This window comes from Antechinus flavipes, chromosome 2 (assembly GCF_016432865.1).
Source record: "Antechinus flavipes isolate AdamAnt ecotype Samford, QLD, Australia chromosome 2, AdamAnt_v2, whole genome shotgun sequence".
Taxonomy (NCBI): Eukaryota; Metazoa; Chordata; class Mammalia; order Dasyuromorphia; family Dasyuridae; genus Antechinus; species Antechinus flavipes.
In genome coordinates, this window is record NC_067399.1 from 498,637,755 (window position 1) to 498,657,928 (window position 20,174).

General features: G+C 42.5%; 2 protein-coding genes across 5 annotated transcripts in view; one reads left to right on the forward strand and one right to left on the reverse strand.

Annotated features, from left to right (window-relative positions):
- The window catches only part of SH2D3C (SH2 domain containing 3C), a 45,375-nt gene extending 40,136 nt beyond the window's left edge, over nt 1-5,239 (reverse strand). Inside the window, exons 1-3 of one of the 3 annotated variants that reach the window (XM_051980027.1) lie at nt 5,102-5,239; nt 3,652-3,746; nt 1,264-1,361 (exon numbers count right to left, since the gene is read on the reverse strand). The gene's annotated coding sequence lies outside the window, so the exon portion shown is untranslated. Of the gene's footprint in view, nt 1-1,263; nt 1,365-3,582; nt 3,747-5,101 lie in introns of those variants that run through there. The other 2 variants (XM_051980026.1, XM_051980028.1) reach the window with 2 other exon arrangements.
- A 2,349-nt stretch (nt 5,240-7,588) lies between these two features.
- CDK9 (cyclin dependent kinase 9) lies at nt 7,589-17,044 on the forward strand. Of its 2 annotated transcripts, none has more exons than XM_051980047.1 (7): nt 7,589-8,292; nt 10,406-10,487; nt 12,091-12,181; nt 12,567-12,733; nt 14,472-14,643; nt 15,268-15,416; nt 15,869-17,044. In XM_051980047.1, exons 2-7 carry the CDS (start codon nt 10,467-10,469, stop codon nt 16,235-16,237), a joined length of 969 nt encoding a protein of 322 aa, XP_051836007.1. In that variant the 5' UTR covers nt 7,589-8,292; nt 10,406-10,466; the 3' UTR covers nt 16,238-17,044. The 2 variants fall into 2 exon arrangements, with proteins under 2 accessions (XP_051836007.1, XP_051836006.1); XM_051980046.1 differs by lacking the exon at nt 7,589-8,292 and adding an exon at nt 9,300-9,449.
- The last annotated feature ends 3,130 nt before the right edge of the window (nt 17,045-20,174 follow it).

Genomic DNA, 20,174 nt, shown 5'->3' on the forward strand with positions numbered 1-20,174 from the left:
GTCTTGTTGGCCTCCATCCCACTCCGAGGCAGGACCAGAGGGCTGAGCCCCACAGATCACAAAGCACCATTTATCCACAGATGGTAGCTGATGACTTGGCCAGAGATGCCCCGGGGGAGTGCACAGGATTCAGGTCTGACCCTTGTAACAATCAACAAATCAACAGATATTAACCAAGTGCCAGCTAGAGATCTATATGAGGATTTCTGTGAAGTGCTAGAAGCAGTTCAGAAACAAATAAGCCTCCTGATTCTTGTCCTCCTGCTCATAGCCTCAGAGTAAAAACAAGACATAAATACAGATAACTACAATTCAAAGCAATATCTTATAATAAATGGGAGATTAATAGAAAGAACATTCTCTAGGCTGGGAGGGTACATACATATATAGAGTATGTATATATAATATATATATATAGCATATATATGTATATATAGAAAATATATACATACATAGAATATATATATTTATTTATATTATATACATTATGACAGCTAGGTGGCCCAGCAGATAGAGTGTAGCGTCTGGAATAGAAAGACCTGAGCTCAAATCCAGACTCAGATACCCTGGACAAGTCACTTAACCCTGTTTGCCTCAGTTTTCTCATTTGTAAAATGAGCTGGAGAAGGAAATGGCATACCATTCCAATATCTTTGCCAAGAAAACCCCAAGTGTGGTCATGAAAAGTTAAGACATAATTGAAAACACTGAACAATAACAATAAATATACATTTATACACACAGTACATAAAATTGACTTGAAAATTATATGCATGCATATAACTGTAAATGTAAACACATGTAATATATAATTATATATTTATATAATTTTGGAGGTAGTTAGGTGGCACAATGGATAGAGTACTGGGCCTAGAATCAAGCAGACTCATCTTCCTGAGTTCAAATACAACTTCAGATACTTACTAGCTATATGATCTTGAGGCAAGTCACTTAATCCTGTCTGCCTCAGTTTCCTCATCTGTACAATGGGCTGAAGAAGGAAATGGTAAACCACTTCAGTATCTTTGCCAAGAAAATCCCAAATGAAAAGTCAGATAGGATGAAACAACTAAGTAATAATATAATTTTCAAGCCAATTCAATAAATATTTATTAACATCTACTAAATAAGAGGTACTGAAAGATTTCCTATGATCCATCATAGAGTTTATTATCTGCTGAGGGATGGGGGCAAAGAGAAGACTGGAATACAGCATGTACACAGATAAATTCAAGATAATTTGAGGAAGGAGAAAACACTCACAATTGAGGTAATCAGGGAAGACTTCCTAGAAGAAGCGGCATCTGAGCAAAGCCTTGAAGACTGACCAGAGTAGAGGAGCATGTTCCAGGCAAGGTGACCTGCTTGAGTGAATACAGAGAAGGACAAATTTGGAGAATAGATGACAGTCTAGTTTGGCTGAGACATAAAGAGGAGTGATATAGAATACCACCAGAAACATAGATTAGAGTCAGATGCTTGAGGACTATAAAATGGCAGACTGGTGAGGGAGCATTTAATAATAGTTGGTGTTTTTATAGGGCTTTCAAGTTTGCATCTTAATACTCAGTATCTCATTTGAGGCTCACAAAATCCCTGTGAAGTAGGTGCTTTAGGTATTATTATCTTCATTTTACAGATGGACAAGCCAGCTAAATGTGTTGCCATCTCAGTTTCCTCATCTGTAAAATAAGAGGCTTGGGCTCCACAAATTTTAAGGTTCCTTCTTACTCAGGCTAGGCTTAGAAAGATTAAATGACTTCCTCTTGGTCACATAGCTAATAAATGTCAGAGGAAAGATTGAAACTTTAGGTCTTTTGGTCTTCCAAGTCCACCATGTATAACCTTGGGTCTCCCTGGAACAAAGGGCCTGGGCCATCTGTGTATGTGTGTGGAGAGGTATTTCTCATCTCTAAGGCTCTGAATCCCCACCCATAATCCCAAGAACATCCCTGAATTGGACACTATAATTTTGTCTTTGCAAGAACATTAGCTAGTCATCATCAATCATAGACAACTTTATTGCACAAATATCACTGAAAAGAGCACAGGTAGAATAGTGGGAAGAGGTACACCTTTCTAATACCCTTCCTTGATAATGAGTTCTGGGGGAAGACACTATTTAAATGCCACAGTCAGTGCTCCAAAATAACAGGAGACTGTATCCAGAGACTATAATACTCAACTATACAATAACTTATTAGTAAGTTATAAGACAAAAACATTATGGGAAGAAGTTCCTGGAGGAAGTTGTGGGTTAAGTTTTAGAGATTAGGATAAGAAGGGGGTAGGGATGGAGCATAGATTATATTATAAGAATTTTAGGTAGGAATTCAGAAAGTGAAGAAGGGGAGGGAGGACCTGCTAAGGCTCAGCCTGAGCAAAAGTGTGGAAGGGCAGACAGATGTTTGTAGCGTATGAGGGAGAATCCTTGGTTTGACCGAAGCCTATAACCCACAGCAGATGTAACATGACATAAGGCCAGCAAAGTGATAAGTGTTGTTCAGTCATGTCCAATTCATGTCCAGATCTTCATGATACCATTTGGTGTTTTCTTGACAAAGATAAGAGAATGTTTTGCCATTTCCTTCTGCAGATCATTTTACAGATGAGAAACTGAGGCAAATAGGATTAAGTGACTGCCCAGGGTCACACAGCCAGTAAGTGTCTGAGCCCAGATTTGAATTCAGGGAGAGGAATCCTCCTGAGCCTAGGCCCTGTGCTCTATCCATTATAGCACCTAGATGCCCTATAGAATGTGTTGAATACCAGAAAAAGTTATTTAGACCTTAACTGATAGGTAGTAGAGATCAAGTGGAAATTTTTTGAGTAGAAATGATCTGTACACAGTGTCTGGTATGCAGATATTTCTGGAATACACTCTTTAAGTAGTTAATGCATTTTTATCTAATCTTAGCTATATATAAATATTATTCTGGCAGTCTGATAAAAAATAGTTTAGAGGTAGTAAAGGAGAGAGTAGAGACAGAAAGATGTATAAGGAAGCTATCATAGAGCTATTACTAGTACCTCTGAAACCTTTCAAAATTATGCATCTTATGTGCCACTATAAACTGGATGACAATTTTATCAGGAAGACCTCTGGAAGTCCCATCTCAATGCTACTTATCTGATTCTACCAAAGAACCTATCTTGGGGTACAAGTGGTTCCTCTAAGTCTCCTGAACTCAATAAGACTTCCTACAAACAGCTCCAATTTTGGCCCTTGGTGTCCAATTCAATTAAACAAATACCTTTAAAGATTCAAGTGTATTTCACAACTGCCATGATCTGGCCAAAAATCATTGTTGTGGTTGTTTAGTCATTTTCAGTGGTGTACAATAATTTATAAAACCCCCATTTGGGGTTTTATTGGTAAAGAAACCGGTTGGTTTGCCATTTCCTTTTCCAGCTCATTTTACAGATGAGGAAACTGAGACAAACAGGGTTTTAAGTGAGTTGATCAGAGTCACACAACTAGTAAATGTCTGAGGCTAAATCTGGCTAAATAAAGTCTCAGTCTTCCTGACTTTGGGCCCTATCCACTACACCACCTAGCTGCTAAAAAAACCAGCTCCATACCTTTGTCTGTATCTTAGGGAATTTCTGCCTGATTGGAACAGAAAACTTCACTGTTCTTTCGGTTCTCACCCTCCAAAGTGCTCTCCTTCAGGACTGAGTACCTTGGACAAGGCTTCAAGGAGCTGTAGACTGGGGGAGCAGACACTCAGCTACAAGATCTGGAACTGAAAGGAAATTTAGAGAACATTCATTACAATCTTCTTAATCTAGTGTAGAAATATGAATTCTTATAATATAAACTTTGGTATACCCCTGACCCATCCCTACCTCCTCACCATCCTAATCCCCAAAACTATATTTCAAAGAAAAGTCTTGATTCTTGGGGTTGATTCAAGAAAGTAGTTACTTTCTTAGACTTGTTGGTCCCACTTGAATTTACTCCAAGAAAATCTCTAAAAATGCTTATTTTTGGTTACTGTTCAAGTTTTCCTAAATGTGTGCAATAGGGCCCTAGTTCTAACAAAGGTACTTAAGATATATATGGAATTTATACATACTGATACATACATGTATATATACACAGTTGCATACACACATACACACACATATATATATACATATAGATAATAATAATATATAGCACCTACTATATACCAGACACTTTATAAATATTATCTCATTTGATTGATATATGGCTAATACAGCCTTTGTTTTACCTCAGAAAATACTAGAAACTATAAAGACCTCATGGGAACCCATAAATAGATAAGAGAAATATATAAAGCATTTATATAGCTAATTAGCTGCTATCAGGAGGGGGCTACCTTGGCCATGGGGGCCACTCTTTAACCTTCTGAGGGGCCCATAGCCTTCCCACCGGTTCCTACAAGCTCCTTACCAGAATTCTAGCATCACTCTGTGATTTGAAGGCAAACACAGTTCGTAGCCAATGAATGAGCAACCCCTTTTCCTCTAAGGACAATGCTCAGGAACTTTGTGACTGGTCCTCTTCTTCCTCCAAGGTACAGGTGGTCTGATCTCTAAATTCTCAACATTGGGAACTTTTGAATCTAGACTTACCCACAAGGTAAGCCCTAAGGAAGGTCCTGCCCAGGAAACCTCTCTTCTCAGGCCAGAAGGTGAGATTCCAGAATTACATAGCTTGGGGTACACATAATACATGGAATTCAAATTTATCCACACAATATACTGGGGATCATAAATATTGTCCATGGACTACCTTTGGTCAAGTGGACAAGCACATGACTGTTGGCCGTGTCCTTCTGCAGGAAATCTACTAATGACCCACTTGCAGCTCCTTTTTGAGTGGATAAAGTCTAGTCTCAGCATATTTTCTCAGGCCACTTCAGAGTCTCATTCACAACTCCCATATACTCTGTTCCAACGTGCCTTTTCATATTGCCACACAAACACAAAATTTCTCTCTTCTCAAGGACCAGACCTGCCCTGCCTTTTCTTCTGGACCGGTGAAGGCAAAAAGTCAAAAGACAGTAAACTGATTCTCCCCGAAAAAGTCCATTCTCCTAATCCCATCTTATATTTTCCTGTAATTTCTTACCTCTAGGTCATCTTATTTGTCTTTCCTATTTAGGTCCTTCCAAACTTCACAGGAGAAAGGGTGATGGCAGAGCCAATCATTTCACTTGAGTCTCTGTAAAACAAAGGAAGAGGTGATCTTTAATGACCCCTCCGGCAATAAATCTGTGTATCAGAGAAGGATCACAGAGAAGGATCCTTCTCTGATACCTCTCTTCCATCACTTAAGAGATCTCTTGATATGTGGTTCTGGACCCACTGACATCTTGTTATGAGTCTCTCCAGGGTAAGGTTTTAGCATACTTTAGAATATTTTTACAGACACCAAGCACAAAGTATGTTAAGTTAGTCCCCCTGCACCACTCCTACTTTGGCTTGAATTCTGGACACATTTTTAATGGCAGAAAATTCTAGTCTTTTAATCTCAAGATAGCAATTTATTTTGTGACTAGTTAAGTTCCATGTCTTAGAGTGAAGGTTAGAAAGTCTTCGATGGACCATAAGATATGGGATACAACTGATATTCCTTATCTATTCCAGTTCCTATAGCATCAAATATTATATATCTCCAATTGGATATCCTGTAAGGCATCAAAAACTCAACAACTCTAAAACAAAACTATCTTTTCTCCAAAATTCTCCCCTGTTCCTAACATTGTTTTTGTTCTCTCCATTACCTGGTCCTCAGTTTCATTCAACTTCTACTCTTCCCCCTCCTTTATTCTGTCCCACCCCCCACATGCAAGCAAATTGCTAAGTCTTATCTATTACACCTCTATGACCTCTCTCAAATCCATGCCCTCCTTTCTATACACTTGCCTTCCCCTTCCTTCAAACCTCCACCACTTTTTACCTGGACTATTGCAATCATCTCTAAATCTCCAAATCCAACCTATTCCTTCTCCCATAAGCTATCAAATAGATATCATTAAAACACAGTCTCATAAGGCCATTCCCTCCACAAAACATCCCAGTGATTCCTCATTGCTCCTGGGATAAAATACAAATGCCTTTTGCAGTTTGGCTCCAGATTCTCTTTCCAGGTTTATTAGACTTTACACACTGAAGCATCCAGAAAAATGGATATGCTTCCAGTTTTCCATCCATCTCCTGCTTTGTGTCTTTGCCCAGATTGCCCTCATCCCTGGAATGCCCTCTCTCCTCACCCTTTCCTCATAGAATCCCTAGCTCCTTTCAAAGCTCAGCTCAACTGCCACCTCCTACAGGAAGCCCATTCCGACCTTCCCCAGGTGCTAATGCCCTCTACTTAGGAATAATTTCGTTATCTATTTTGTATTTAATTTTCTATTTATGTTATTCTTTTCTCCCCAAAAATATCAGTTCTCTGGGAGTGATTTTTCATTTTTATCTATGTCCCCACTCCTATCCTATCCCGTTATTGGAACATAGTAAGTACTTAATAAATGCTCATTTAATTGAATTGAATTGCCTATGTAGGATGCGCCAGGCTCTGCTCTCCAGGTAGGGGAAACATTGCTGGGGAAAAAAAAAAAAGAAAGAGGGAGGTACAAAGAAACAGAAAAATCCTAGGGATGTTCCCCAGGTTCAGTGGGAAACTAATCTTCACAGAGAATTCATGGAGGGCAGTGGAGGGCTGGAGAGATAGGGTGAAAAAATATTGACGGCAAAGTCAGAGAGGTAGTACAGAAAGCACCAAATGCTAGGCTAAGGAGTTTGGATTTAATGTTGGAAGCAGTTGGAAGCCATTTTGTATTCTCCAACAGGGAAATGACATAGTTTCAAAGAAATTAACCTAAGTCTTTATAGGAACAGGATAGAGAGGGAGGCCATGAAGGAGGTTGTCTCAATAATCTAGGTGAAAAGCAAAATTCTCTAGTGGACTGGATATCAGGAAGTTTAAGTTCCTTGCTAACTCTCAGATTCTTTTTGCAAGGCCAGGGCAATCAATTTAGAGCTCCTGGTGAGGGTGCAGAGAGAGAATCCACTGAACTCCAGTAGAAGGATTAAGGGAGGGAAAAAGCCTAGGTTCTAAGTGAGGGAAAAAGTCTCACTAATGACATGAATATAGACAAGTCCCTTTGCTTATCTGATACCTTTCCTCCTTTGTAAATTGGGGACACTAATGCATGCACTACTGACATGGTGGAGTTGTGGGAATATGTTTTGTAATCCACAAAATACCACCTAACTGGGAGCTATTGCTTATTGAAATAATTATCAATAACAATAAGAATAATAACTAGGATTTTTGAAAGGGCTCCAAGGAGAATGACATAGGATGAGGGACTAAGGTCTTCACTCATAGAGAGTATATACTGTCCAATGAAATAGGAGAACTGATTTAAATATTACTGGTTTTGTCATGTAGGTTGAGGTATTGTGACATAATGATAGTGGATAGCAGGTTTTGGAGTCAGGAAGACTTCAGTTCAAGTTCTTCTTTCTGACACTGACTTTTTCACCGTGGCAAAGATGTTTAACCATTTAGTAACTCTCTAAAACTAGAAATTACAAATTAGTTGCTGATCTATATGGAGGGAGCTTTCACATATCCTACAAGTAGACACCTGGAAACAACACAGCCTTGACTACATTTATTGTTTTTATTAATAATTCCTGCTTAGGTCCGAGCCAGAAAAGAAGTTCACCTTGAAGGATGTGACAGAGACGGGGAAGTCTGAAAGGATAGCCCACTTTGAAAGAAAGTGAGGTCAGTTTTGGACATGGTGAGTTTGCAAAGTTAACACCCTAAACCTGCCCTAGGGGAAACTGCAGTGACAGAAAGTAGAGTATTTCTCCCTCCGCCCCCCACATCCACCCTAGAGAAAGGAGAGGGCCGACTAGGAGCTCGGGTCTCCCGGGTCTTTAAGTCCCAAGGAGAAATGAGAAAGAGCCCCCCAGGACTCTGCCCACCTGCACCCAAGAGACCTTCCAGGCCGATTCCTCCCACCCCGGGCCGGTCCCTCCTTCCGCTCCTCTGGTCTCGCTGCTCCCCCTGGCGGCGACCGGTTGCCATGTCAACCAAGGGAACCCGGGGGGCCGGCGGGGGGAGGGCAGCCCCCGCCCCCCGGCTCGGCCCCCGCTCACTCCGCGCCTCCTCCGTGCGCCTCTCGGCCGTTCTCCCCACTCGGAGCCCGAGGGGTTGGGGGAGCAGGCAGGAGAGGGCTCGGCTTGCTCGCTGTTCCCACGACGGCCAAGACTCTGGGGGCGCCCTCAGTGCCCCGGCCTAAGGTGCAGAAAGGGAAACTGAGGCACGGCTGGGCGGCAGACGGGACAGCTGGGCGGCTCCCCGTCGGCGAACCGAGGGCTAGATTCCAGGTTCCCAGGCGTCCGGGTTCCTGGGCCCAGACGTCGCTCTTCGCTTTCCTCTCCCCGGCACTAACGGGAGCGAGGGAAGGTGGGGACCGGGACCCTCTCCTCGGGGGAGGGGCCGTAGTCGGGTCTGGTGACGCACCGAGACACCCCCCCCCCAGCGGGCGGGTCCGGGTCCGGGGCGGGGCCGCGGCAGGTGCACCCGCGGAGTAGGCGGGCGAGGCCGGGTGGCACCTCCCCACCCCCCCTTTATAACGCGCCCCCAGCCCCTCCCCTCCAGGCTCCCCCCATCGCCCCCACCCCCTCTCGGTGTCCTCTCCTCCTCCTGTCTCAGCCTCTCCTTCTCTTCCTGCCCCAGCTTGGGCCTGGGAGAGGAGGAGGAGAGGAGCAAGCGTCCCCGGGCCCGGCTCTGGCTCCGGTTCCCGGGGGCGGCTCCCCCTGTCCTCCCCTCCCCGCCCCCAGCCCCGCGGCGGCGGCGGCGGCGGCGGCGGCGTCGGAGAAGCCGGAGCCGAGAAGGAGGAGGAGGAGGAGGAGACTGCGGCTCGCCCGGGATCCGCTCCGGAGCAGCTCCAAGGGCTAGCTGCCAGGCCAATGCAACGGGACGGGCCGCCCCGAGCCCCCGCCCCCATCCCGGGACCCCGCCTTCCCGGCCCGGGAGGTGTTGGTAGTGTTGGCGGCGGCGGTGGCGGTGTCGGCGGCGGTGGCGGCTCTACAGCCCCAGCAGCCCCCGTCCTCCCGGGAACTACAAGTCCCAGGGGTCCCGGCGGCGGCCGTAGGGCGGAAGAGGCGGGGCCGGCACCTCGGGGCCGGAAGTGGCCCGGGAGGCGGAAGTGGCGGGGTCGAGGTGGGGGCTGGAGCGTGGGGGGCGCGGCGGCGGCGGCAGCGGTAGCGGCGGCGGCAGCGGCGGCGGCGGCTGCAGCGGGGCCCGGGCCAGGGGCAGCAGGGGCAGCCGGTGGGGCGGCGGGAGGCACGGGCGAGGCCGCCATGGCCAAGCAGTACGACACGGTGGAATGCCCCTTCTGCGATGAAGTGTCTAAGTACGAGAAGCTGGCCAAGATCGGCCAGGGCACCTTCGGGTGAGCGCCGGGCCGGGCCAGGGTGGGGGATGAGGGGGGCCTGGGGCCTCCCGAGGCCCCAGACTGTAAGGGGTTTCCAGGGGCCAGCTGGGGTCGGGAACCGGGGGTCGGAGCGGGACAGCTCGCGGGACGCTGGGGAGGGGCAGGGGCGAGGCCTAAGCGGAGTTTTGGGGCTGAGGCCCGATGGCAAAGTGGGAATCGCCGGGTGGGAAGGGGCCTGGCTCTGGAAAGTTAACTGACGGACTATAGAGCCTGGGGGCTGGTGAGCCAGTCTTATCCAGACTTCGAGGCTGAGGGAGGCTCTTTGGGCTGGGTCTTGGGCCCCGAGGCTGTCCGATTACGGGAGGCTGGAGGGCTTGAGGTGCAGCTTCCTGGATGAGTCTGCCGGGGACCCTGGAGGTTAGGGCAGCTTGGAGAGAGGGAAAGGAGGGTTTGGGTCTTGGTGAGAAAAGAGAGGCAAAGTAGGGGAAGCCCTCAGGCGAGGTGAAAGGGCTTCCTTTTTTGGGGGGGAGGGAGGTGGCAGCTAGTAGGGGAAGAGCTGAAACAAAGGAGGCTTAGAAAGGGATAGAGAGTCTTAAGGAAGGGAGAGCTTTAAGATAGGAGTTAGGGATAGATCTGAAGGCGAGTCTTTTTATCGACAGCTTTTGGTTTTGTATTTCAATTAAACTGATGTTATGATTTGGTGGCAAGAAGGGGCCTGGGATTCAGAAAGCCTGCCTGGGTTTAGTTAAAATTCTGCCACTACTTCATAGTATGACCATGGGCATTACCCTTTCAGTTAACTTATCTAAATAGTGAAAGATTTTTAGACTAGATGGCTTCTGAGCTTCTTTCAGCTCTGATAATTGGTGTTAGAAGTTGGATTAAAGGGTAATTGCCATTTCTTGATAAATTCTGGGAGGTGCTGAGCAGAAAGGGGGTCTGAATAAACAAATGTTCCATTTCTTGGTTTTTAGTGAAGTCTTTAAGGCCAAACATCGACAGACTGGCAAGAAAGTGGCCCTGAAGAAAGTGTTGATGGAAAACGAAAAGGAAGGGGTAAGTGAATGGAATATGGGTCCTAAATTGGAGGGGACTATGAAACTCTGGCCTCATTGTCCTCTCAATTTTTTAAGCCTGGAATATGCTGATGTTGACTTCTTTTTTTGAGACTATAGAACTCAGATCATAGACCTTTCTTTGATTGTTCACCCTTGTTCCTCTGGTTCTAATTATAGTAACTCAGATTCCATTAAACATCTTGTTAACATTTCCTAGCCTTTTCTAGTCCTAACAGTCTGTAAACTTGCTATATCAAGTTTACCTAGCAGTGCAGTATAAATTTAAAACTCCTTTTATCGTTCTCCTTCCTTTTGATAGGCCTCATCTCTCTTTAGAAAGGTTTGAGGGGAGAATGGTAGATAGAATAATTCTAATGCCTTAATTATATTGACAAATGAATACTGGTCCTTGTAGAAAAATTTCCCAAGGAGTAATTCCGAACTTTTTATCAGCAAGAATTGAAATACGATATGGATTTACTTATAAATTCACAAATAGAAGGATGGGCACCTGTGTTTATGTTGTCACCATACAGAAGGAAATTATTGTCAAGAATCTTTTATCCATCATATGTTTAATTCCAGAGGAATGATTCTAATCTTCTTACAAGGCAAGGTGGAAAGATGAAGCAGTGAATTACTAGAGTGTCTTAACTAAACTTTTTATCTTGGCCAATACCTAGTATAGGGTTCTTAACAAGGGTGGACCATTAGTGAATGTTAAGTTGAACACCAGGAAAAAGTCTGAAGTCACCAATATTGGAATGATTGGGTTGGGATGTGCAGAATCAAAGAGCAAAGATTTTTATTTGGTTGGCACTTTGGGCCACATTAGAATACTTACGAATTCTCTTAATTTCCCATAGTCCATTTTCCAGTCTTAGTCCAGGTGTATGACAGATTTGGAACTTCTGGAAACACTGATCTAAAATCTTAACATTTATATGCTGGGAATAATCTTTTTCAATTCCCTCATTTTAGAAATGAGGAAATTGAGACCAAAAGTAGTGACTTGCTCAAGATCACAGAGTTGGTTCTAGAACTCAAGTATCAAATGACTTCTAAAGGCCTTTTCTCCAATTCAGATTCATCCTAGGTTTCTAACAGTTTTATATGGATGGAAGAGCTTTCTAGAAATTAGACTTCTCTTTGGATGGTAGGGTAGAAAATCTTGTTTTTTCTCTCCCCACTCCCCATTCATTCATTTGGAAAGTCATCCTCCCACTTATGTAGGATGTAGTACTTGAGCTGAACCTTGAAAATCTTAGAATTGCAAGGGGTTTATATAAGGAAGGGTAGCCTTCTACCAACTGAAGATGATGGAGGTGGTAAATGAAATGTTATATAGATGGGGGGAGGGGAGGAGCAAGTTTTCTGAAGGAGAAATAACGAAGGTTGGAGTCAGGTTATGAAAGACTTTAAATGTATTTTATTGTCGAGACAGTAGAGCCATTGAAACTTTTTGAGAAAAGAGATATTATTAGATCTATTATTTTTAGAAATAAATTACTTTGGCATCTGTATGGAGAATGAATTGAATTCCAGCTGCCATAAATCATATTACCTTTGTTCTTCATTCTTGCTTCTTCTCTCTTGACCAGTTTCCCATCACTGCCTTAAGGGAAATCAAGATTCTCCAGCTTCTCAAACACGAGAATGTAGTCAACCTAATTGAGATCTGTAGGACCAAAGGTAACTTGTGTTTCTATCTTGATATAGTTTTAAGACTTTTTCCAACTTCTGTGTCTGTCTCCATTTCTGGAAACTAAATCATAATCCTTGTGGTACCCTGTTCCTGAATACTGATCTGAACTTTTCTTCCTTTGGGTACTGATTTTTTTCCTTCCTCTATTACTGTTTTTCTTGATTTTTATTCATTTGTTTATTTTGTTCCTTTTCATCAAAAATATCCATGATGGCGAATTCTAATTGGACTTCTGCACCTGCTGCCCCACAGCACAACCCTCTGGCTATTGTTGCTGGGGTTGGTAGTGATTTACCTGATGGTTCACTTTAGGACTGGTTGTGGTGAAAAAGGTTCTGGGTTTTGACCATTCTCTCTCTCATCCCATCTTAGCCTCTCCCTACAACCGCTGCAAAGGCAGCATCTACCTGGTGTTTGATTTCTGTGAACATGACCTTGCTGGGCTTCTGAGCAATGCCCATGTCAAGTTCACACTGTCGGAGATCAAGAAGGTGATGCAAATGCTGCTCAATGGTCTCTACTACATTCATCGGAACAAGGTAAGCCAAATAACTCTTAAAAATGACAGGAAGAATTGGGAAGGGGGTGGGATATGTTATAGCAAGAAATGCCTGAACAAAGGGTAGGGGTGGGAGTAACTGAGGTATGATGGAAAGACAAGGAATAAATGCTTTTTTGCTTTGACCTTTTCTTTAAAGGAAACTTGTAGGTCAGAAGAAGACAAAGTTGTGATTATTGGTTAGAATCAGATTATTGGGGAGATCTCTAAATGTTAGATTGAGTGAGTTGACATTTATTTTGTAAGGTAACATGTTTAATGTCAAGGAGGGTGTCAAATGTAGAGTGTAGAAAGAGTTTTCTTTCAGCGTATGCAAATGATTTGGAGCAGCAGAGACCAATTGAGAGGCTGATATAGTCTACCCACAAAATGTTGAAGGGCTCACTAGAATGGGTGGTGGAAAGGGCCAATTTGTGAGGGCTTCTTAAATGTCAGAAAATAGAAGGCAAGGATGGACTAAGCTGTGTGGGATACAGGATTTGTTCCTGCGAAACAAGAGAGGCACACATGTTTATTACTATGTTCCAAACCTTGGGAATGAATATAAAACCAAAAGTGAAACAGTCCTGCCTTCAAAGAACTTCCGTTTTATCCAAGGAGACAGCAGCATTTTCCTTAGTAATCTTGTATATTTTGTTTTATACACTTAAATACATTCTGATAAGGGGTCTGTAGTTTCATCATTCTGTCAGTGGTCTGCAACACAAAAAAGGTTATTTGTTTTTTCAAAGTGCTAAATGAAGGCAGGTACTAATAGCAACTAAGGGGAAGAAGAAAGATTTTATGTAGGCGACACTTAAAGAGGTAGAGATGAGGAGAAATGGCTTTCAGGTATCTAGAGGTAATATGCAAAGGAGCTGTCATAGAAGCTAATGTCATGTGTGAAGAGTATGTGAAGGGAAATAGTATATAATCATGCTAGACAGATAGAAAGAGCCCAAGTTTGGGAGAGCTTTAAATGCCAGTCTGAAGCATTTATATATGATCCTGGAGGAGGTAGAAAGACACAGGAAAGTTTATAAAGTAGAGGAACTACCAGGTCAGGCTTGTTATTTAGGAAAATTACTTGAGCAGCTACATGGAGGATGTATTAGAGAAGGGAAGAGACTTGAAGCAAGGAGACCAATCAGGAGGCTATTATAACAGTCCAGACAATGGTGATAAAGGCAAATAGGTAGAAATCGCCTTGTGTTATAGTGAAAGTCCAAGCAAGTGATAGCTAGTAAGTGCTTAAAGGAGTTCAAAGGAAGGGCTTTGGTAATTGGGGAAGAGCTGGAAGGGGTTGGATTTGTCTTTGGTCTTGAAAGGCAGTTAGAATTTGTATAGGAGAACTGCTTTCTAAGTGAGTGACAGCTATATAGGCAAATACCCCGTGAATTCTGCTATTTCTAATTTCAAAAAATCCATTGATTTGACCTGGAAGTCTCTTACTTCTACCTCCTTCCATTAAAATGTCTGTTTTTTCCTCCAAGTCAGAAGTTCTTCTGGGATTAGGAGGTGAGGAGGAAAATGGAATTCAAACAAATAACTAGGAGCTTGGAGAAAAACAAATATGTGTGCCTAGACAAGGCAGAATATGGACCAGAATATGGACTTAAACTTTTGAGTTCTTGTGTAAGTTCGTGTCCAGTGGACACAAACCAAAGGGCACATTCAGGCTCTAACTTTTTTATTTTGTGTGTGTATGTGTGTGTATCTTTATGTCTGTTTTTAAATAGATTTTACATCGAGATATGAAAGCTGCTAATGTGCTCATCACTCGGGATGGGGTTCTGAAGTTGGCTGACTTTGGTTTGGCCAGGGCTTTCAGTCTGGCCAAGAATAGCCAGCCAAACCGCTACACTAACAGAGTGGTGACTCTCTGGTACCGACCGCCAGAACTGCTACTTGGTATGACTTTATTTGGCTTAGATATATGGGGACATTGGGTACTTGGGGAGGTGCCCAGATGATCTGGTGATTATGTGAACCAGATGACATGGCCTTGGTTATTAGAGAGTATGCTTTCCCATTGCGCTAGAATCGTGGTATAATGGGAAGAGCTCTGGGAATCAAAAAACTTGGTTCTAGTCTGGGCTGTTCCACTAACTAGCTCTATATCACTTTTCTAGGTCTAGGTTTTCTCCTCTGTAAATTGAGGTCAATCATAGCTAACTATGTGGTATTTTATATATATTATCTCATTTGAACTTCACTGCCCCTGTAAGATAAATGTTGTTATTCCCATTTTGCAGATGAAGAAACTGAAACTGGGGTTAGTGATTTTTTTTTTTTTTAGGGTCATACTGCTAGTATATATTTAAGGCAGGATGTAAACTCAGTTTTTCCTGACTCCAGCTTCGCCAAAATCTACTATGACACTTTATTGCTTTGGGGGGAGTGAATCAAGAAGAGACTAGTTGTCTTGAAGAGACTGGGAAACTGGCATTTTCCCAGAAAGTTTGGATGAGAGCTAAGGGGTTCCAGGTGGAATAGCCTCATAACTTCAATTGTTTCTTTTGCTCTTGTCTACAGGAGAGCGTGACTATGGTCCCCCAATAGACCTTTGGGGTGGAGGCTGCATCATGGCAGAGATGTGGACCCGTAGCCCTATTATGCAGGGTAACACAGAACAACACCAACTGACCCTCATCAGTCAGCTCTGTGGCTCCATCACTCCAGAGGCAAGTTTGTCCACTAACCCCATAGTCCTTAGGTCTTGCCTTCTTTATTCTGCTGACTGCTACATTCTTGCCAAGTACCAAAGCATTAGTCACCTAAAAATGTAGTTACAGCTATAATCCATCTGGAGCTCTTGCAACACCTTCTATATCTTCATTTTGTAGATTAAAATGGGTGTAAGAAGAAAGGGATCTGGCAGGTAACAGAAAAGCTCTCTTAGAGCTCACAGTTTGTTTGCACTCTACTGTGTGGGGCAACCTCAAGTCCATAGTTTTTGTTAGACAAACTTTCTCCTTCCAGGGGACTTCATAGTTCAGTGAGAGACAATTAAGTTAAAATCCTTGGTTTTGACCCATTTATCCTATTAGCCAGGGCTAATTTAGTCAACTGGGTTGACACCTAAAAGCTCCTTTGCTCCAAACTAACCCTATAAGGGCTTTCCTCTCCCTTATAGGTGTGGCCTAATGTGGATAAATATGAGCTGTATGAGAAACTGGACCTGCCTAAAGGACAGAAACGGAAGGTCAAAGAGCGGCTCAAAGCCTATGTCAAGGACCCTTATGCACTGGATCTGATTGACAAACTGCTGGTGCTGGACCCCACCCAGCGTATTGACAGTGATGATGCTCTCAACCATGACTTTTTCTGGTCAGACCCTATGCCCTCGGACCTCAAGAACATGCTCTCCACTCACAGTACTTCCATGTTTGAATATTTGGCTCCACCTCGACGGAGAGGTGGTGGGCACATGCCCCAACAGCCAGCCAATCAGAGCCGCAACCCAGCAGCCACTAATCAGACAGAGTTTGACCGAGTATTCTAAGGTCATACACAAGATTGGTCTTTGTGTTTTTGTTGTTTTTGTTTTTATATATATGTGTATGTACATATATATATGTGTACATATATATGTATATATACATGTGACTTATGTTGCTGAGATCATGGGGCATTTTTAATTGTTTCCCATTGCACATATATATATATATTTTTTTAAACTTTTGCTCTGGTATCAAGGATCCCAGCTAGCATTTAGCCTAGACTGGCAAGCTAGGTGGTAAGGATGGAGCTCAGACTGATGGAAGGACATTGCAACATCTGTCTACTCCATCCCCAGGACCCACATTTATGGATGACACCTGGCACTGTCTTCCCTTCTAGAAGAGATTTCCTATTTTTAGGGGAGCAAGCACAAAGCATCTTCAGACCATTCTATTTCTGGGTCATCCTAGAAATTCTATAGGTTTCTCTTCCTTCCTCTATTAACCAGAGGATTAGATTATTTTGGATAGCCCTGGAGCCTCTGGTATTACAAAAATCCCTGGAAGCTTCTCTGGGTCTTGCCTTTGGAAAGAGTTCTTATCGACTGATGGGAAGATCACCAACCCTCTTTGAATCCCATGGTTCTCTCAACACCTCTCATTGTACATTCTGAGACAATACCCTTCCATGGAGTGAGCCCCTGGGAATCCAAGAGGATCAGTTGGGTCTGGTCCCTCCTTGATCCCATTGCAGCAGCTTGGAGGGCAGAAGAACAATTTTGGTTTTCTTTTTAGAAAAATTGTATCATGTTAACCTCTTTGATTTTTGCTTGACAACACTGGTTATAATTAAAAGTTGACTTTTCCTAGCTGGCTGACTGTTCTGTATTTCTGTGATATAATTGTATACACTCTCTTACATTGCAGTAAGGTTTATAGGCCCTGTTTGTGACACCAAGGGCACAAAGTGGGTTAGAACTAGCTCTGCATTAACTCCCTATCACTATGCCTTAAACAACTCTACCTCTCTGCATCTGTTTCCTCATATGTAAAATGTTTAATATTTTGTGTACCGAAGATTAACAAAATGGACTTAACTACACTGAAGGAAAAATCAAAGTGGAGGTGGCAGCCCTGTTTGATGGGACAAGATGAAACTGATCATGAGAAGGCAGAGCCACTCGTCGTGTCTCATTTTGCTTCTGTGTGATTTGCCAAGGAGAATGATCTTTGTAAAGCAGAAGAATTAGTGATCGAGAATCAATAACTAAAATAACTGAAATAGTAAGAAATGATTTGACTGCCCTTAAGTCATTTCAATTGACTTCAATGACTATATTATAAGCTACTTAAAAATCTGGAAAATGGAACCACTGAGGGACTATCATTGGTCCTTAAAAAGCAGAGGAGAAGCTAAGGAGTAAGAGTGCTAATTTTCTTTTTTTAATAGCTTTTTTTCAAAATGCGTGCAAAGTGATTTTCAACATTCACCCTTGCAAAACCTTGTGTTCCAAATTTTTCTCCTCCCCCTCCCAGACAGCAAGTAATTCAATATAGTGAAATTAAACGTGCAATTTTTCTAAACATTTCTAAGCACCCTTTTTTTTTGTTTTGGCTGAGGCAATTGGGGTTAAGTGACTTGCCCAGGGTCACACAGCTTGGGAAGCGTCAGACCAGATTTGAACTCTGGTGTTTTATTCACTGCAACACCTAGCTGCCCTTTTTTCCCCTAAACATTTCCATGTTTATATGACAAGAAAAGTCATATCAAAAGGGAAAAAGAAAAATAAACAGCAAAAAAAAGATGAAAAAAGTGCCATGTTGTGCTCCAAAAAGGGCTAATTTTCAAAAATTAGGAAGAGACCAAGATCTGCAGGATGTAGATAGGTCAGTGAACCTGTCTTAAATGGTTTTTTCCCCGAGGCAATTGGGGTTAAGTGACTTGCCCAGAGTCACACAAGGTAGTAAGTAAGTGCCAAGTGTGGCAAAATGTTTACTTATGGAAGAGGTGGATCAAAATAATGGTGTATGAGTAATACCAATATCCCAACAAAATTTTTGCCAGTCTTTTGTAAAAATTGGAGATACGGACTAAAAATTGGTCCAGAGGTGATTGGCTGGACAAAGAGCAGTCATTTATTGTTGATGTCATCTTGGAGAAAACAATGGAGTGTCCCAGCAACCTGTGCTTGATTCCAATGCTGTATGTTTTTATTGACTTAGGGTATAAATGCATACTTTTTAAATACAAGGCTACACAAAGCTCAATGGTTTAGCTCACATGCAGGATGATTTAAATTAGAATTTTAGATTATCTTGACAATAGGATACAGAGTGTAATCTAATAAAACTTGAAAGGACTACATATAAAGTCTTAGATCTGAATAAAATCAAAGTGATAAGTATGAGATAGAAAAAACATTAGATAAAGGGTTTGCCTGAGAAATATTGGGAATTGGAGGGAAAAGAGAGTATTGATAATGAATTGTAGGCTGAGTAGTATGATAGGGCATCCAAGAAAGCTTGTACAACTTTTAGACCATGATAAAATAATGGTAGTGTTGGGGGCTGGGAGGGTGGTAGTCCTGCTGCCCTGGTCACCCCAGATTTGAAATACAATGGTCAGCTCTGTTTGCTACTTTTCGGGAAGGATGTTAGCATCCAAAACATGGCATCTAGAATAATGAAGAGCGTTAAGTTCATGCCATCCAAGCGTCACTTAAAGGAACTGGGAGTTTTTACCTTGAAGAGGAAACAGAATGGTCTTCAGGTAATTAGTGACCTTACATGAAAGAGGAATTATATCCTGTTTGGCTCATAGGATAGCATTAGTAATAGTTGATTGGTAGCAAGTTTAGGCTTTATGTAGAGAAAAATAGAACTGTCCAAAAATACAAAAACTAATTTGGGAAGAGGGTAGTGATTGCCTCAATGTGGAGGGATTTCATGTATCACTTGGGCCTAGATGGCACCTGAGAGCCCTTTTAATTATGAAGTTCTGTCATCAGAAAATTACCCTTGCTGTTTCTCAATAAATTTTAAAGTTCAAATGAGATAATAAGAGGCAAAATGTTCTTAAAATTCTCAAAGTGTAGTTACTACCCTAGATCCTGATTTTTTACTAGTATGCTCAGAAAGTTCTTTTTACATAAGTGAAGGGGTCTGCAGACCCCTATGTAAAGTAATTATGTATGATGAGTTTGCTCTCTTGAGGCCCAGGGAAGGGAGAAGGAAGGGATGATGATGCAAGGACACATATCTGGCATCAGAACAGCCTCTTGGGGTAGAGGGTAAACTGAGTGGAGGAGAAGTAGGTGGGTGGGCAAATTAGGGGAAAGGTGGTTTTTCTAGGTCAGGTCTCAAGCCAAGCCTTTGATCAAAGGTGACAGTCTATCTGCCTTCATTAGGAGGGAAGGGGATTTTTGTGAGGGCTGGAAGGTTGAGGAGCAGGACTGAAGAGAGCATAGTAATGTACTGTGAAACTGACATTTTTTAAGAAGGCCAGTTTCAAAATTCATTACATAAAGTCGATTTTGCTTAGTGTGAATTTATATAAGGCAAGAATTGTCTGTATATTGTTTTAATATTCGCAAAGCACTTTATAAACAAATTTCATTCTCACAACAATCCCAGTTAGGTGTTATTCTCATTTTACAGATGAAGAAACTGAGGCAGATACAGATTAAATAATTAGTTTAAAATTGCATGTCTTGTGCCAGATTTTAACTTGAGTTTTCTTGACAACAGATTTAGTCCTTCAACCACTGCACCATTCATAAGTTTTGCACTTCAAAGCTAATGACTGTAATGCTTCCTCTCTCCATTAGTACCCCCTCACAATTGTGTAGAGGTGAGGGGGCTTGTTTGTAGTTTGAAGACTCCAGTGTGCTGGGTATACTCTTGGACAGAGGAAATACTGTGTCCTGTTTTAGAAGTGATTGCATTTTTTCCCTAATGGATATACAGAGAAATATTCCTTTAGTTTTAAAGAGTTTTTTA